At 32.4% G+C, this 18,880-nt stretch overlaps 1 protein-coding gene across 1 annotated transcript in view; it reads left to right on the top strand.

Annotated features, from left to right (window-relative positions):
• Positions 1 to 18,880, top strand: part of LOC127734190 (pikachurin-like) — a 63,331-nt gene that overhangs the window by 5,741 nt on the left and 38,710 nt on the right. Inside the window, exons 3-9 of the mRNA XM_052243931.1 lie at positions 3,749 to 4,123; positions 8,945 to 9,146; positions 9,735 to 9,879; positions 10,801 to 10,993; positions 11,407 to 11,532; positions 12,414 to 12,651; positions 18,333 to 18,561. Of these exons, the coding sequence (XP_052099891.1) occupies positions 3,749 to 4,123; positions 8,945 to 9,146; positions 9,735 to 9,879; positions 10,801 to 10,993; positions 11,407 to 11,532; positions 12,414 to 12,651; positions 18,333 to 18,561 (1,508 nt within the window). The remainder of the gene's footprint in view (positions 1 to 3,748; positions 4,124 to 8,944; positions 9,147 to 9,734; positions 9,880 to 10,800; positions 10,994 to 11,406; positions 11,533 to 12,413; positions 12,652 to 18,332; positions 18,562 to 18,880) is intronic.

The raw sequence follows: 18,880 nt of genomic DNA, 5'->3' as shown, positions 1-18,880 counted from the left end.
CATATCACACAGGGAATGCTGGGATTGATTTTTGGGGTAATTGCCTCAAAATATTAGGAATTGGGGGCCAAAAAAGGGTAAAAAAACAAGCATTTTTCTAGTTTCATGACAATAACTTGTGTGTAAGTGTATGGATCTTTCTGAAATTGTACTACAAGGTTCCATATCACAAAGGGAAAGCTGGGTTTGAGTTTGGGGGTAATTGCCCTAAACGTTTAGGAATTTGGGACCAAAAAGGGACCAAAAAACAAGCATTTTTCTAGTTTCCAGACAATAACTTATGTTCAAGTGTATGGATCTCTCTGAAATTGTACTGCAGGTACCATACCACAAAGGGAAGGCTGGGATTGAGTTTGGGGGTGATGAATCATAAGGGGGTTTAAAAATTTTGGGGGTGGGTTTTTTTTTTTCTTTAAAATTTTCCATTTTAAATTGGTTATTTCTGATTTATATATAAAAGCAAATAATAATGATATGGTTTGAATAGGTAAATTAAAAATTTTTAAGTTCTTAGACCACATTCATTCTGTGTCAGAAACCTGTGCTGTGTCAAATATTTAATCACAATCCAAATTCAGTGCTGTATCAAGCTTGAATGTTGTGTCCATACTTGCCCCAACTGTTCAGGGTTCGACCTCTGCGGTCGTATCAAGCTGCACCCAGCGGAGCATTTTATTAGTATCTGGTATTGCAGATGATATTCTTATTCATTATCAGTGTTTTCTGATTAAGTAAGCTTCTATAATGATAGATAAAACTAAAAAATTGTCTAAGTATGTAAATCAAAGAATGATTTCTTAAAGAGTAAATATACATGTGTTGTGATACTATAGAAATTAAAGGATTTTTCTCTGACAAAAACTTCCATTAAGCTTTACTTTTACAGCAGAGGAAACTAAATTGGCAATTACATGAGGCTATCATTGAAAGGATCATTGGTGGAAACATTCCTTCCTTTAACATGTAAAATTATGCATCACATTTCATCATGATTTCTAAATTTTTTATGAAAGGTAAAATTTGTTTAAAACAGTGGTTGACATTTACAGAATCATTGGTTATTTGTGATATTTATGATAATGCAATAATTGCATGATGAACCTCGTGTTTTAATCAATTGAATACCAAGTTATGATGTATTGTAAGAAACCAAACATGCTCGTTTGAAAGGAACACTAACCAAGAAATCAATATCATCTTAAGAATCAGTAGAAAAGATTTTTCTATTAATTTTAGACAAATTGTTTGTAATTCCATGACAGATGGTCAAAGTATTAGTTTTTATAGCCTAGGGATTTCTTTGCTGGTGTAATGATAAAAAAAGCCAACAGGCGATAATTTTATCAATATTTATTTTATAATTAGAAGGACATTTTCATCAATTTTCTACTTTTATTGAATAAATACATAAAACGAGCTGAAATGAAAAAGTCTTTAAGGTACAATAATTATATCAAATAAAACAGATTTTTTTTGTTTTTTTGTTTTTTTTTTGGGGGGGGGGGGGGGGGTGGGGTGATTGTCTAGATATTGAGTGATATAGAATCAATTAAAAATTTCTGTGTATTTGGTGTTCTGAGACATGGCGAAGAATACAGGCTTATTAAAGGGATGAGTTGATGCAAATATTTTTTTTTTTGTTCCTAGTTATTTGTAAATACCAGAAATATATATATAGACTGTAGCTATAGAATGATTTAAATTCTGGATAAAATATGTCAATGAAATTTTACCCAACATTACTTTTTAGTGGAGAAAATAGGGAACACATTTTGCATTCAAAAGATTACTGTTTACTTAAAGAAGTATGTTACTGTTCTCAGAATAAAAATAAAGGCATAAAAAACTTATAAGATTTTACAAACGTCCAAGTATTGATTTTCACTGTGGTACTAATTGAATTTAAGAAGGCTGTTTGAAGAAGAAGAGAAAATAAAATCATATACTATGTTGATACTTTATTCCTTTGTGCAGAACCCAAATTTGAATAAGAGATATTGTAATTTACATACCATATTCATTAACTTTTGCTTAAATTTCAGGATATGAGTTAATGTTGTTATGGGGTATTATGTATTTATTAACTGTCATATTTAACATTTTTGGTGATGTATTTTATTTATCAACTCCTGACATTCCTTATCTCTTTTCAGGAAATTATTTGGTCCTAATAAGATCAATGTGCATTTTATATTTATAAGTACAATGTATAATGGTCTCAATGGACATTGTAACTAATAACTTTGTTAATGTCTTTACATGAATATCAGGTTACATTTAAAGTAGAAGTACAATGTATAATAGTCTCAATTGAGATTGTAACTAATAACTTTGTTAATGTCTTTACATGAATATCAGGTTACATTTAAATTTGAAGTACAATGTATAATGGTCTCAATGGACATTGTAACTAATAACTTTGTCAATGTCTTTACATGAATATCAGGTTACATTTAAAGTAGAAGTACAATGTAATAGTCTCAATTGAGATTGTAACTAATAACTTTGTCAATGTCTTTACATGAATATCAGGTTAGATTTAAAGTAGAAGTACAATGTATAATGGTCTCAATTGACATTGTAACTCATAACTTTGTTAATGTCTTTACATGAATATCAGGTTAGATTTAAAGTAGAAGTACAATGTAATAGTCTCAATTGACATTGTAACTAATAACTTTGTTAATATCTTTACATGATTTCAGGTTACAAATAAATTAGAAGTACAATGTAATAGTCTCAATTGACATTGTCACTAATAACTTTCTTAACATCTTTACATGAATTCTGGTTACAAGTAGATTAGAAGTACAATGTAATAGTCTCAATTGACATTATTACAAATAACTTTGTTAATGTCTTTACATGAATATCAGGTTACATTTAAAGTAGATGTACAATGTATAATGGTCTCAATTGAGATTGTAACTAATAACTTTGTTAATGTCTTTACATGAATATCAGGTTACATTTAAAGTAGAAGTACAATGTAATAGTCTCAATTGAGATTGTAACTAATAACTTTGTCAATGTCTTTACATGAATATCAGGTTACATTTAAAGTAGAAGTACGATGTATAATGGTCTCAATTGGCATTGTAACTAATAACTTTGTTAATGTCTTTACATGAATATCAGGTTACATTTAAAGTAGAAGTACAATGTATAATGGTCTCAATTGAGATTGTAACTAATAACTTTGTCAATGTCTTTACATGAATATCAGGTTACATTTAAAGTAGAAGTACAATGTATAATGGTCTCAATTGACATTGTAACTAATAACTTTGTTAATATCTTTACATGAATTCCGGTTACAAGTAGATTAGTAGTACAATGTAATAGTCTCAGTTGACATTGTTACAAATAACTTTGTTAATGTCTTTACATGAATTTCAGGTTACAATTACATTTTGAAAAATGTAATGGCTCAGTGGACATTTTAACTAACAACTTTGTTAATGTCTTTACATGAATCATGAATTTCAGGTTACAAGAAAATTAGAAGTACATGTACAATGTATAATGGTCTCAATGGACATTGTAACTAATGACTTTGTTAATGTCTTTACATGAATTTCAGGTTACAAGTAGATTAGAAGTACAATGTATAATGGTCACATTTGACATTGTAACTAACAACTTCATTAATGTCTTTACAGAAATTTCTAAATACAATTAATTTGGAAGTACAATGAAATGGTGTCAGTGGACATTCTAACACATGGTTTTCTTAATCTGTTTTCAGGAATTTCTGGTTATGAGTTCATTGGCTCTAATGGCATCAGTGTAGATACTCATCACCTTTCATCTGTACAAAGCATTCCCTCATCTCAACAACATAACTTGGTACATTCTGAAGCAAATAATCAAATAAGTTATAAGAAATTAACATTAAAAACTGAAAATCATAATGTGATATTAGGCAATAAAGTTGATACTTTTACTCCTGTAAAAGACAATGTTGTGTTGGGAGCAAATAGTCATCTGGCTCCTGTGGCCATAATGCGACCTCCAATGTGTGATGAGATAATATGTCAAAATGGTGGCCATTGTGTGGTCAGAGGTCGAGCAGCTAAATGTGATTGTTCACTTGGTTTTGGTGGCAGATATTGTGAAAAGAGTAAGTAAACTTTTTTTCTGGAAGGTTATAAGTTCTGCTTTGTTTAAATTGTCCAGTTTTTTTAGCATTGTTGGTAGCTTAAAGTCCAGTGGCAAATATTTCATGTATGTTCAAGACAAGAACAATATGAACAATAAATACAATAGGTAGGTCATGTAATAGCAGCTGTCTGGGATGAAGACTGGGGAAATTTGGACTGCCACTGGAAAATGAAGGACCTCAAAGAGTTGTTGCATCGGTTCTTAATGTGCAGAGCGTGGCACTCTCTCTACACAAGCGTCCCCATTTTGACTGGACATGGCTGCAGACTTGGCTGTTCCGTACAGCCAAACAGACACCCCACTTTAGCAAGGGTTTTACTGCCAGTCAATAGAAGACCAAAGTGACTGTATTATTATTCCCCAGTCACCCTTGGGGAATTGACCATTGAAGTTAAGATGATATATTTATAAGATGAATAAGCTAATATTGTATGTGTTTGCAATTATTTTAGTTTGTCCTTTCAATCATTTAAAAAAGATCATACTCAGTATGTTGGTCAAGTACAAAAAATTGTATACAAAACTCATTGGACATCAACATATGATTTCCTGAATATTATTACACTAGATGTTTACACCAACCTATCAATCAATTCTCAAACACATTAAAACAATGAACAATTCTTATTATGTTTGTTTTGATCATACAGTACCAGTAGAAGCCAAGAATTGACATTTCATTTGAAAAAAGTACCTCTGATTTCAATAGAAATGGAGGTATATTGTTGAAGAATGAATATGCATATTAAAAGTAATTTATTTTTTTGGACATTAGCATTAAAATTGTTTTTACACAGGTTTTGAAAATTGGCAGACTTCCTCAATTTCTGACTCATTTGTAATATAGATTAACAAAATTCTTTGTTGCTGGAACAGATGAAATAAATCCAGAGAGTATTGCAAATGTCATTTAAGTAATTATCTTGCTTTTTAGTCGTGTGACATAAATTAGGAGAAAAGTATAAAGTATTTACACCATTATTGTCACTTATTTAACATTATGATATACCATCCTTGTTTTATAAATTCGGTTACCAAATTACATAAAAGATTGTGTTAACATTTTTCGAATATCATATTTTGATCAAGCACATGAACCAGATTTCAGTCATATGATAAATGTGATAAATTCATTTACTATTATGTTTGGTGAATTTTCAAAAAAAGCAGATACTTACTTCTAAAAATAAGCATAACAGAAATGATTTGTTTTTCTTAAAAAGTGTTATGTCAAAAAATGACAAAAAATTTGAATGACCCAATAGATTAAAAATATTCAGGGTCATATTGCAGTGTTTAGAGTGGGCCGTCATTTCCAAAAGTGTGTATGGAATGAAGCGAGGCTGATGTCCTAATAGTTTTTGAAAGATGGCTAATTTAATTTTAAATTATAGTTATGTTGCATCAATGTGTATTCAGTTTGTACCAAAACATTAAACACTTTAGAAAGAAGAACATTCCTATTCTTGAACACATTTTCTAAGAATCTAATACTGTTTATTAGCTCACCTGGCCTGAAGGGCCAAGTGAGCTTTTCTCATCACTTGTCGTCCGTCGTCGTCGTCGTTAGCTTTTTACAAAAATCTTCTCCTCTGAAACCACTGGGCCAAATTTAACCAAACTTGGCCACAATCATCATTAGGGTATTTTGTTTAAAAAATGTGTCCAATGACCCCGCCAACCAACCAAGATGGCCGCCATGGCTAAAAATAGAACATAGGGGTAAAATGTAGATTTTGACTTATATCTCTGAAACCAAAGCATTTAGAGTTAATCTGACAAGGGTAAAACTGATTATCAGGTCAAGATCTATCTGCCTTGACATTTTCAGACAAATCTGACAACCTGTTGTTGGGTTGCTGCCCCTGAATTAGATATTTTAAGGAAATTTTGCAGTTTTTTGTTATTATCTTGAATATTATTATAGATAGAGATAAACTGTAAACAGCAATAATGTTCAGCAAAGTAAGATCTACAAATAAGTTGTCATGACCAAAATTGTCAGTCGACCCCTTTAGGAGTTATTGCCCTTAATAGTCAATTTTTAACAGTTTTTTGTAAATTTTTGTAATCTTTTACAAAAATCTTCTTCTCTGAAACTACTGAGACAAATTTAACCATACTTGGCCATAATCATTATTAGGGTATCTAGTTTGAAAAATTTGTCCGATGACCCCGCCTTCCAACCATCATGGCCGACTTGGTTAAAAATAGAACATAGGGGTAAAATGCAGTTTTTGGTTTATATCTCTGAAACTAAAGCATTTAGAGCAAATCTGACATGTGGCAAAAATGTTCATCAGATTTAGATTTATCTGCCCTGAAATTTTCAGACGAATATGACAACCCGTTGTTGGGTTGCTGCCCCTGAGTTAGTAATTTTACAAAAATTTTGCCTTTTTTTTTTATTATCTTAGATATCATTATAATATCTAATATCTAATACTATTAATTATGATTTTAACCTTATTTTACATGATTTCCAAAGCATCAGTAAATAGAGGTGAGCGACACAGGCTCTTGAGAGCCTCTAGTTTGGTCACTTTCAGTAATGTCAGTTGCAAACTCTCAAATCATATAAGAGGTTTTGAATTGCCATGCATCTATATGCTGCTAAACATGTTCTGAATGAATTCATCTGTGAAAATACCTGATAATCAACATCACCAAAATCCCTTAACATAACATCTGTGATCATGCCTGATAATCAACACCACCAAAATCCCTTAACATACCATCTGTGATCATGCCTGATAATCAACATCACCAAAATCCCTTAACATACCATCTGATATCATGCCTGATAATCAACATCACCAAAATCCCTTAACATATCATCTGTGATCATGATTGATACTGTAAACCAACTTTTTTTCGAAAGTTGAAAAATAGCACGAATATAAATTGTTGCGAATTTGTTAAACTTTTGTCTTCCCATATATAAGTACGCCAATAAAATTAGAAAATCCCAAAAATAAATTGCAGCGAAGTCGGCTATGAAGGGCTAAATAAGTAATCCATGAAAATAAGTTGGTTTACAGCAATCAACACTACAAAATTCCCTAAACATATCATCTGTGATCATGATTGATAATCAACACCACCAAAATTCCCTAAACATAACATATGTTATCATGCCTGATAATCAACATCTCCAAATCCTCAAAACATATCTGTGATCAGGATTGGTAACCAACATCACCATACTAATACCTTAAAGATACCATCTGTGATCATGCCTGATAATCAACATCACCAAATATCTCAAACATGTCATCTGTGATCATGCCTGGTAATCAACATCACCAAATATCTCAAACATGTCATCTGTGATCATGCTTGGTAATCAACATCACCAAATATCTCAAACATGTCATCTGTGATCATGCCTGGTAATCAACATCACCAAATATCTCAAACATATCATCTGTGATCATGCCTGATAATCAACATCACCAAGTATCTCAAACATATCATCTGTGATCATGCCTAGTAATCAACATCACCAAATATCTCAAACATATCATCTGTGATCATGCCTGATAATCAACATCACCAAATATCTCAAACATACCATCTGTGATCATGCCTGGTAATCAACATCACCAAATATCTTAAACATATCATCTGTGATCATTTGTCAACATCACAAAATTCCTTAAACATACCATCTGTGATCATTCATCAGCATCACAAAATTCCTTAAACATACCCCCAAAAAACCATTAAGGGACATTAGTAATCATAGAAGAGATAAGCATTGGACATTAATGGATAAGGGACTGGCTCAGCGTTTCGGTCTAGTGCAGCAGGATCCATATTCATATCACAATAACATGTTCTTGTCCTGAATATGCATTTACCTTTCCACTGTACATTAAACAGCCACCTATTATGATCATAGAAAAGATTACTCGCATATATATGTAGGACTCGGAGGTGCGATGGGGACACTGATGTGCGATGGTCAGGCTGAAGTGCGATGGTCTACGCCGAAGTGCGATGGGTTTGTACACTGATGTGTGATGGTCTATTTGATGCATGATTGTTAGTTTAAAATCTACAGACGTGCAATTATCATGAGAAGTAGAATTTTTGATCATTAGTATATAAATTTACATTCATTAATCATGGTCTATGGCTGTCCTTAATTACAGTTGCATACTAAATGAGAGATCGTCCTCTTTGATTTTCTACATGTGGAAATAATTCTGCATTAGCATTTTATCTATACGTTCTTTCTCTCATGAGTTCCTCGTTTACCGTAACAGTATAATGAAGAGGGTCTGTCTGTGGACCCGTATGTATTGAGAGAATGTCACGCCCAATCGTACGTAAAACAGAACCTTTTGTAGATTTCGAAAAAAAAATCGCTGCAGAAGATTAACTTTCCCCTATCCACCAATCCTTCCTGTTTACCGTTGTTTTAAGTTTATAAGCCCCTTATCAACTTAAAAACCTGGAAAACTGCTTCTAACATACAAATTGACATCTACATCGATGTGAAAAGTATTGCAAATGTAGTTTGTGTAGACCATCGCACTTCAGCGTTACCACAATCGCACTTCGGCGTAGCTATCAACAAGATAGCGTCACAATGACACCATCGCACTTCAGCGTGATCATAAACGCACTTCAGCGTCAAACCATCGCACCTCAGCGTGACCATCGCGGTTCGGAGTACCATCACGGTTCAGAGTCCTACATATATATATCAATTGCATATACTAGACTAGACTATGCTATACCGATCGGTGATGTCATAATTTCTTTATTTCAGATGTTCCTGTAAAATACCCCAAGTTCTCAGGAGATGGTTTCATGGCATTCTCTGTCTTAACAGACAGCTACAAACAGTTTGAAGTTCAGCTAGAAATAAGACCTGACAGTTCAAATGGTTTGATTTTGTTTAGCGGGGAAAAGAAAAATGCAGAATCTGACTTCTTTTCCATAGCCCTGGTGGATGGTTTTGTAGAATTCAGGTACATGTAGTCATTGTAAATTGATATAGGGTATATAAGGGAATTAAATAATGCAGATATTTAGATATTAAAATATGATCTTTGGTAATGGACAAGTTTTACTGAATACTGAAGTATGAAGATATTGTCTTGCCCCAGCTTGCAGGCTCAATATATATTCTACCTGAAATGATATCCATGTGAATAAGTGCAATAATCCTTGTATTGTATTGTATGGCAAAATTTTGAAAATAACAAAAGCTGTTTTGGGGTAGGGTTAATTCAAGTCATGAACAATAGAAAATAGAATCTTTTTACAAAAACATGAAATTTGTGTTTCTTTACCAAAGTTGTAAAGGTGCAACTCTGAGAAGGGTTAGGTATATAATTAAACTTCAGAAATAAGACAATAGGGGGAGATGTTGAAATATCTTTCTAAGCCTAGTAGACATGGTAGACAAGAGGGTTGACAACAATAAACGAGAATCCTTCCCATACCACTGGATGATCTGAAACTCAGCCTACTTAACTGAATATTGAAAGTAAATATGAAGAATAAAGACAATTAATGTTTATAGTTATCTATATTGCATACAAAATTATTTTCAGGTATGATTGTGGTACTGGTATGGCTGTAATAAAAAGTAAAGACCAAGTTAACAAAGGAGATTGGAATATGGTCACAGTGAAACGTGTTGGCAATGAAGGCTCCCTGAAGCTGAATGATCATGATATAATACAAGGTTTATCAAAGGTATAATTATTTTGAATTTTATAGAGGCAAACTTGAGTATGGTAAAAAAGTAAGGAAAGCCAACAATGACATACAACCATCCAGGAACTGCATTCTGTACTTGAATCATTCATAATTAACTGTTATGGAACCTTTTGACCATGGGAATTTATTCAAAGAAAGGATATGGGGTATCCATCCATGACACAAAAAGTAAAGGAACAGCGCCTTTATTGCTGTTCTTCATCTCAAAGTCACAGTGAAGCCTTCAACACGGAACAAAAAACTCTCACTTCACTGCAAGTTTAAAATGGCCCCTAGCACTGGTTTGAGCAGAATTCTTTGCAAATTGACGATCACTTCACAACTGTGAATTTAAGATCAAAGCCATGGAGTAATATCAATAAAATAAATCTGGCAAAAAAATCAAACATTTACTGTCATGATTTAACCGAACAATCACGCTGAAGTGTGTAAAAAACAATACAATCATTAAGACAACAACAGGGCATATGGAGATATATGTTAGATAAATTGGCAGGAAATAAGGTATGTACAGGATAAATAATTTGGGTAGTCTATGTATGATGTAACACCACCAACTCAGGCCCGGTCAATGAGAACATACCGGAAAGTACTACATAATTAAAACAAAATAGTTCCTACACATAGGTGTAAATATTAAACTATGTAGAATATATATTGTTAATTTAACCAAACATTGTAATCATTTGTACATATCTAAATTTAAATTGATTATTCTGCCTTTAATGGGTGTCTTTTGTCGACAATAAATATAGAACTTGAAAAATTCATTGGATTATTTTTGTTGATGTTTTGACTCTTTTGCTCAGATTCCACCAAAAAGAATACTTAAAACAGTATATATTGAATTGACATTCATTACACTTGTTTTTAATTTAAAAAAAATCCTTTTTAAAGGGAGCTTACTCTAGACTGACTCTAAGATTGAAGTTATATCTTGGTGGATATATTGATATGACCTCTATTGCTGAGAGAGTTGGTGTAACACAGTCATTTGTTGGTTGCATACAGAGTATGAATATAAATGAGGAGCAGTATGATATGAGACAGGCGGACTTCTTTGGGCAAGCGGAACTAGGTCTGAATGTTGGTAAGTGTGAATGACCACTTTGTGTAGATTTAACTAAGCTAGATATTGGTAAATAAGGAGGAAGTGGACTATTATGGGCAGGTAGAACTAGACCAGATTGTTAATAACAAAAATTATGTGGAATATTTTAGGCAGGCAGAACTAGGCCAGAATGTTATTAAATGTCCTTGAAATTAACACTTGTTTGTCTGCTCACAACCTGAAATAATCAGTTTGGATCTATACATTTCTTTAATTTTGTATTTCATTTTTGCTTAGAAATTGCCACTTTGAACACAGGGAATTGTAAAATTCAAAGTCTAATGTTGATCACTGCTTTTTAGCATGTTGAGAAATGTAAATGTTAGATAAATTTTGGTTTACAAAATTGACTTTCAGAATTGTTTTTCTTCAAACAAATTTTGTATATCCAGATGAATGCAGTTCAGAGGAATGTTTAGGAGTTACTTGTCAACATGGAGGTTTATGTACAGCTACCTCAGCAGATCAGCATGTATGCTTATGTCCCTTGGGTTGGACAGGAGAGCTGTGTCAACAAAGTGAGTAATCATACCAACAGAACTGATATTGGGATATAACTACTACTGCTAGCATCATCATATTTAGGCATAGTAGATTTAAGTCTTCCTTCTTGTTTATTTGCTTCCAAACATAAAAGCTCCAAAATTTAACACACCAAAATAAATCATTTTACAGAAAGGATACATTCAAAAATAATGATAGGGGTCTTTATACAATAAATTTTATTATGCTAAAATTGAAATACTGTAGTGATATAACTTGCCAAAATTTGACACAAAATTTAACCATTATTTTTAGGTAAAAACTGTCAAAATGTCATCTTGATAAATGATATTTGAACCTACCACTCTATCGGATCACATTATTTTTATGCAGAGCATTCCTTTATTTTGCTTTTAGATGAATTCATGTTTTTGTTCATCTATAAACAATCACAATGAATAATGTACGCAATGAAGTCTGAATGTTCTGTGTAGTTATAGAAGGAAGTCCAACATGCTGACCTGTTTTGTTGAAAATGTAATTTTGCTATTATACCCATATTTTAATTAAAAATAAACACTTTGGAAGTTTGTGATGCAGTATTTCCCATTGAAGTTAGTAGACCAGAAATTGAATTCAAAATGTTGCTGTAAAATATAATGAAAAAAATTATTGATGTAAGGTTAAAAATCCTACTTATCTCAAATTTAATTTAGAAAATAGTATACCATAATAAAAATCCAGCATGCTGCACAGTGAAGTTATTATATGATGTTGAAATAAACAACTTTCATTGATTTAATACTACATTTAAATATGTAATCTAATTGGATATGATGGCAAATTAGTTAACCCTGTAATAAAAAAATTTGTTATTCTGTCACAGAATTTAATGTAGATAACTTATTTTTTGTAGGAGTTGAGATACATGTTCCATATTTTGCTGGCCATTCTTTTGTTAGACACCGAGGTTTAGAAAGATCTTCTTTATCCTTTACTGAGATTGATATGGTGTTCAAACCAATTAGTTGGGAAGGATTGATATTGTATAATGGCTACACTAATGACAGAAAGGGAGATTTTATTTCATTATCCATGAGGGAAGGACATCTAGAATTCCAGTTTGACCTGGGTACTGGACCGGGAGTCCTCAGGTAAAATAAAGGGTGTGATTATAAGTAAAACCAGTCAGAATTTGTTTTTTATGAATTAAATGCTCATTGTTTTAAATTTTATTCAATAGGGTGTAATAGTGACTGAAGACCATTTATTTGACGAAAGTTCTTCATACTAAGTGTGTGCATTCAACACTGTAGATTATAGTCATAGATGTTGCATGTTACATGGAAATAAAATATAAATTTAAGAATGTCTCAATCAATCAAAATTGCAGAATTGTCGGATGCAGATCCATGATTTTGAAAGGGGAAGGAGGGTGGAACAATTCAACGTTAGGTGTGGGACATGTAAAAACTACATATGCATTAACTTTTTTAACTAACCCTCCATAAAGCGTGGGACAGGCCCCTTCCCCTCATAAGTTAGCCTCTGAATGCATGAAATTTTTGAAGTGTAACTATTTGAACTTTCAGAATTTCTTGAGAATATTTGACTTGGAGTACAATTATATGAACACACACAGTGACCTAAAGTTGTTAACTTCTATGTCATTTGGTCTCTGGTGGAGAGTTGTCTCTTTGGCAATTATACCACATCTTCTTATTTTTACATTATAATAAATAAAGTTGCTTTATTTTTAATGCTTTGCAATTTGAACAATAGTCTTTTTTTTGTCGAGCCTGCGAAAGTGAGATATAGTTATCCTAGATTCCGTTGGTGGTGGTGTCAACATTTAGATTCAGTCTGCGGTTAAAGTTTTTTTAGACATCAGAAACTTTGTCAAACCTACATGGAATTTTATGAAATTAGGACAGAAGCTTGTTTATTACAAAAATACAGTATCCAGAGCAAAATTTTGAAAATATTTATTTCCATTTTTCCGTATTTTACTAATAAATGGACTTAGTTTTTTTTTTACAGTTAACATTCAGATTTAGTCTGAGGTTAAAGTTTTTCAGTCATCAATAACTTTGTCAAAGCTTCATGGAATTTTATGAAATTTGGCCAGAAGCTTGTTTATGATCAAAAAACAGTTTCCAGAGTGAAATTTTGAAAATATTTATTTTTATTTTTCCATATTTTACTGATAAATGGACTTAGTTATTTTTACAGTTAACAAGAAGATACAGTCTGGGGCAAGGGTCCGGAAACGGTCATATTTGCCAGTCATGTCCTAAGATGAAACTATTTGTCCTAAACGAGTAATTGGAATTTAGGACAAATTTTATTTTTTTAGAGAAGTAATTTCGGTCATTTCATTGACTCAATGTTTGAAATCGGATTTCGTAATCGCCATTTTGCACTTGTGATCACTTGTTTTTGTTTATAATCCCTTTCCTGTAATAACACTGCCACTACAGTAGTTTGATAATCCTGAGGGCCCTCCTAATATCTATATCAATGCCTCAGGGAAACATTGGCTAATGATCGCTAATCACTGTTTACCTGTGGTTTTAACTTTCACACCTGACAGTGATCACAAGCTCAGAATAATATCTTTAAAACATTAAAGTTCCCTGACAAGTGTATTCATTATTTATTTACTTTTCATCAAAGACAGTCATCAATTCTGATTTAAAAATTAAATCTAAATTTACGTAGAAAAAAGTATTTTTTCATGAGTAACACATGTGCTTTATTTACTATGTAATACGCATGCGTGAAATTGTCTTCAGCAAATTAAATATTTAATCGTAAAATGCTAATTGATTTCATGCTAAATTAAACGAGTGCAACTATTATCTGTTATATTCAAACACTTTTAAAGGTAATAAAATAAAAAAGCCATAAAAACCCGGTGATTTCCTGTCAATTTGATAAACAAAACAAATCCCGGAAATGAATCCGGAATTATTCGTACTTTAAAATATCGCAAACTTCCGGTTTTAACTTTTGTCAAACCGAAAGAAATGTAAGCAATGTCTGAGAAATTAACTATTTTGAGTCAATAAAATCATTTCAATTTTAGACTGTTGCCTTCCCTAAACTGTCCTTCATGGTAATGGTAAGACATTTACTTAGTAAATGCGATGAAACAGCAATACAAGTTCGTCATGTTCGTTGATGCTATGAATATATTCAAGTTGATATCGACAATTTGAAAAGGGGCACCAACTTTTCAAACATCTCAAAATGACCGAAATTGTCTGGAAAAATTTCCGGATCCTTGGTCTGGGGTTAAAGTTTGTTACACATCAATTACTTTGTCAAACCTTCATACAGTTTTTTGAAACTATGGCAGAAGCTTTTTAATGATTAAGAGATAATGTCTGAATCAAACCTTTGAAAATATGTTTTTTTTCATTTTTAGTATTTTTCTGATAGATTGACTTCGTTTTTTACAATTAACATTCACAGACATTTTAAAATTTTGAAATTTTTTGACATGATAAATTTGTAAACCTTCATGGTTTGCTTTGAAACTTGGACAGAAGCTAATCTTCAAGACCAAGAAATAGCATCTAAAGAAAAAGTTTGAAATTTTTTTCAAATTCTGTGTTTTTCTTATAAATGGACTCACTTTCTTTTTAAGTCAACATTACACTTTTACATTGACAGCAGCAATCACAGGCACCACTTCCAATTTTTTTATTATTCTAAAAAAAACATCAGTTTTCCTAACTTTTTGGGGTATGGCTGTAAATACTGTTTATAATTTTATAAGTGTAAAATGGTGAGGTACATATTAATTTTGTGTTTTTGTGTTGAATGACATTCTTTTAATGAAATTATGGCCCTTGTTCAAATTGAACTATGCAAAACTATTTTTGTTATGCCAGTAGATATTGAACTGATTTATTGGTTTATGAATCAAAAATGCTTAGCTGCTTATCGAGTCTGGTTTCATTCTGGATAATCTACTTTTCATGAAATTATGCCTTCCACTATACCACAGACCTGGACATTCATGTCATATCTAGTTTCATTCTAAATTGCTATTTATGTATTGTTAGATTTTCTTCTATAATTAACATAGAGTTTCCTTTTTCATAGTGCTTCATTGGTCAAAATTCAATTATGATATCAGATTTTTATACGACCGCAAAAAAATTTTTGTGGTCGTATATTGGTATGACGTTGGCGTCGTCGTTGTCGTCGTCATCGTCGTCGTCCGAAGACACATTGGTTTTCGCACTCTAACTTTAGTTTAAGTGAATGGATCTCTATGAAATTTTACCACAAGGTTCAATACCACAAAAGGAAGGTTGGGATTGATTTTGGGGGTTATGGTACCAACAGTAAAGGAATTAGGGGCCAAAAATAAGCATTTTTGTAACTTCCAGACATAACTTGTGTGTTAGTGTATGGATCTCTCTGACATTGTACCACAAGGTTCCATATCACAAAAGGAATGCTGGGATTGATTTTGGGGGTAATTGCCTCAAAATTTTAGGAATTAGGGGCCAAAAAAAGGGGCAAAAAACAAGCATTTTTCTAGTTTCATGACAATAACTTGTGTGTAAGTGTATGGATCTTTCTGAAATTGTACTACAAGGTTCCATATCACAAAGGGAAAGCTGGAATTGAGTTTGGGGGTAATTGCCGAAACGTTTAGGAATTGGGGGCCAAAAAGGGGCCAAAAATAAGCATTTTTCTAGTTTCCAGACAATAACTTGTGTTCAAGTGTATGGATCTCTCTGAAATTGTACTGCAAGGTACCATACCACAAAGGGAAGGCTGGGATTGATGATGGGGGTAATTGCCTCAATATTTTAGGAATTAGGGGCCAAAAAGGGGCAAAAAACAAGCATTTTTCTAGTTTCAGGACAATAACTTGTGTGTTAGTGTATGGATCTTTCTGAAATTGTACTACAAGGTTCCATATCACAAAGGGAAAGCTGGGTTTGAGTTTGGGGGTAATTGCCCTAAACGTTTAGGAATTTGGGGCCAAAAAGGGGCCAAAAAACACATTTTTCTAGTTTCCAGACAATAACTTGTGTTCAAGTGTATGGATCTCTCTGAAATTGTACTGCAAGGTACCATACCACAAAGGGACTGCTGGGATTGAGTTTGGGGGTGATGAATCATAAGGGGGTTCAAAAAATTTGGGGGGGGGGGGGGGTTTTCCTTTTTTTTCTTTTTTTCCTTTTTTTTTTCTTTTAAAATTTTCCATTTTAAGTTGGTTATTTCTGATTTATTTTTAAAAGCAAATAATAATGATATGGTAGGAGATACACACCAAACAGGATGTGTAAATTATTATATAATAAGTATTGTGCAATAGCAAGAAATTTTCAATTGCACAGTATTGCACAATAGCAAGAAATCTTCAATTCCCAGTATTGCGCAATAGAAAGATATCTTCAATTGCACAGTATTGTGCAATAGCAAGAAATATCCAATAGCACAATATTGCGCAATAGCAAGAAATTGTCAATTGTACAGTATTGCGCAATAGCAAGAAATATTTAATTGCACAGTATTGTGCAAAAGAAGATACTTCGTATAAATTGCTTATTTCTTGACCAATTTCAATGGGGTTTTATTCTTGAATTCTTGGGGTTCTTTAATATGCTGAATCTAACCGTGTATTTAGTTTTGGGATTTTGGGCCCTGTTTTTAAATTGGTCCACATTGAGGTCCAAAGGGTCCAAAATTAAACTTTGTTTGATTTCATCAAAAATTGAATTATTGGGGTTCTTTGATATGCCGAATCTAACCGTGTATTTAGATTCTTAATTTTTGGTTCCATTTTCAAATTGGTCTACATTAAGGTCCAAAGGGTCCAAAATTAAACTTAGTTTGATTTTAACAAAAATTGAATTCTTAGGGTTCTTTGATATGCTGAATCTAAACATGTATTTAGATTTTTGATTATGGGCCCAGTTTTCAAGTTGGTCCAAATCAGGGTCCAAAATTAAACTTTGTTTGATTTCAACAAAAATTGAATATATGGGGTTCTTTGATATGCTGAATCTAACCATGTATTTAGATTTTTGATTTTTGGGCCCCGTTATCAACTTTGTCCACATTGAGGTCAAAAGGGTCCAAAATTAAACTTTGTTTGATTTCATCAAAAATTGAATTCTTGGGGTTCTTTGATATGCTGAATCTAACCATGTATTTAGATTTTGGATATTGGACCATAATAGGTGAATGTCCAATTTAAAATTTTTAAGTTCTTAGACCACATTCATTCTGTGTCAGAAACCTATGCTGTGTCAAATATTTAATCACAATCCAAATGCAAAGCTGTATCAAGCTTGAATGTTGTGTCCATACTTGCCCCAACTGTTCAGGGTTCGACCTCTGCGGTCGTATCAAGCTGCGCCCTGCGGAGCATTTTATTCCAATTGTCCTCCTGTTTTGCAATTTATGTCAGGATGAATCGCAGCAATGAATGTCTGAGAACCATCTTCATTTCTTATCTTTTTACAGTTTAATGTTAAATATATTCGGCCAGTCTCATCATTATTATATGAAAATTAAACTGTATAAAACAGAGAAATATCATATCTCACTCATTGTAATGGCTAAATCTATCTTTCACTTAAGTTCATGCATACAAAAAAACTATAATTTCATATCTGCTCTCATCGGCATGCTCAACTCTTCAAACTCGTCAGGAAGGAGTGATAACCACATTTTTTGCATGGAAATGCCCTTTTTGAATTTCATTTCCAAATGTCTAAATTTTACAAAAAAACATAAAGACTGCTATCCATTTCATATACATTTTACTTTTAATTAAGAATCTTTGTTTATGATTCTTCAGGAGTATTCAGCATGTTACATTAAATGAGTGGCACAATGTAAAAGTTACCAGAACAGGACTACAAGGTATAATGGAGATAGACAATCAAATAAGAGTGGAAGGTAACGCTGAAGGTGGCTTCACACAACTGACATTGCTACAGGATCTCTACATTGGTGGACATGAAAACTTTGATCAGATATCTAAACTAGCCAATTTGACTTCATCATTCACTGGCTGTATACAAAAGGTAATATCTGTCTTCTTTATTAACTGGCTGTATACAAAAAATGTCATATTTATACAAGTCTTTTATATGTCTAGGATGGATTAACACAGCTGGCATACTAACCAGGTGTCCTGAATATGCATGCAATATTTGTCACTTGATGTTAAATATGTGAAATATGATTATTTTGATTAGATGTTTAAACAAATAAAATCATAGATAACAGGATTAAAATTGTGTACGCTAGGCATGAGTTTCGTCAATAAAAGACTCATCAGTGATGATATGATTAAAAAAAAAGTTGAATAAAAAGACCAAATAAAGTACAAAGTTGAAGAGC

Source organism: Mytilus californianus, unplaced genomic scaffold (assembly GCF_021869535.1).
Source record: "Mytilus californianus isolate M0D057914Y unplaced genomic scaffold, xbMytCali1.0.p SCAF_1, whole genome shotgun sequence".
Lineage (NCBI taxonomy): Eukaryota > Metazoa > Mollusca > Bivalvia > Mytilida > Mytilidae > Mytilus > Mytilus californianus.
This window is presented reverse-complemented; position numbering and strand designations above follow the sequence as displayed.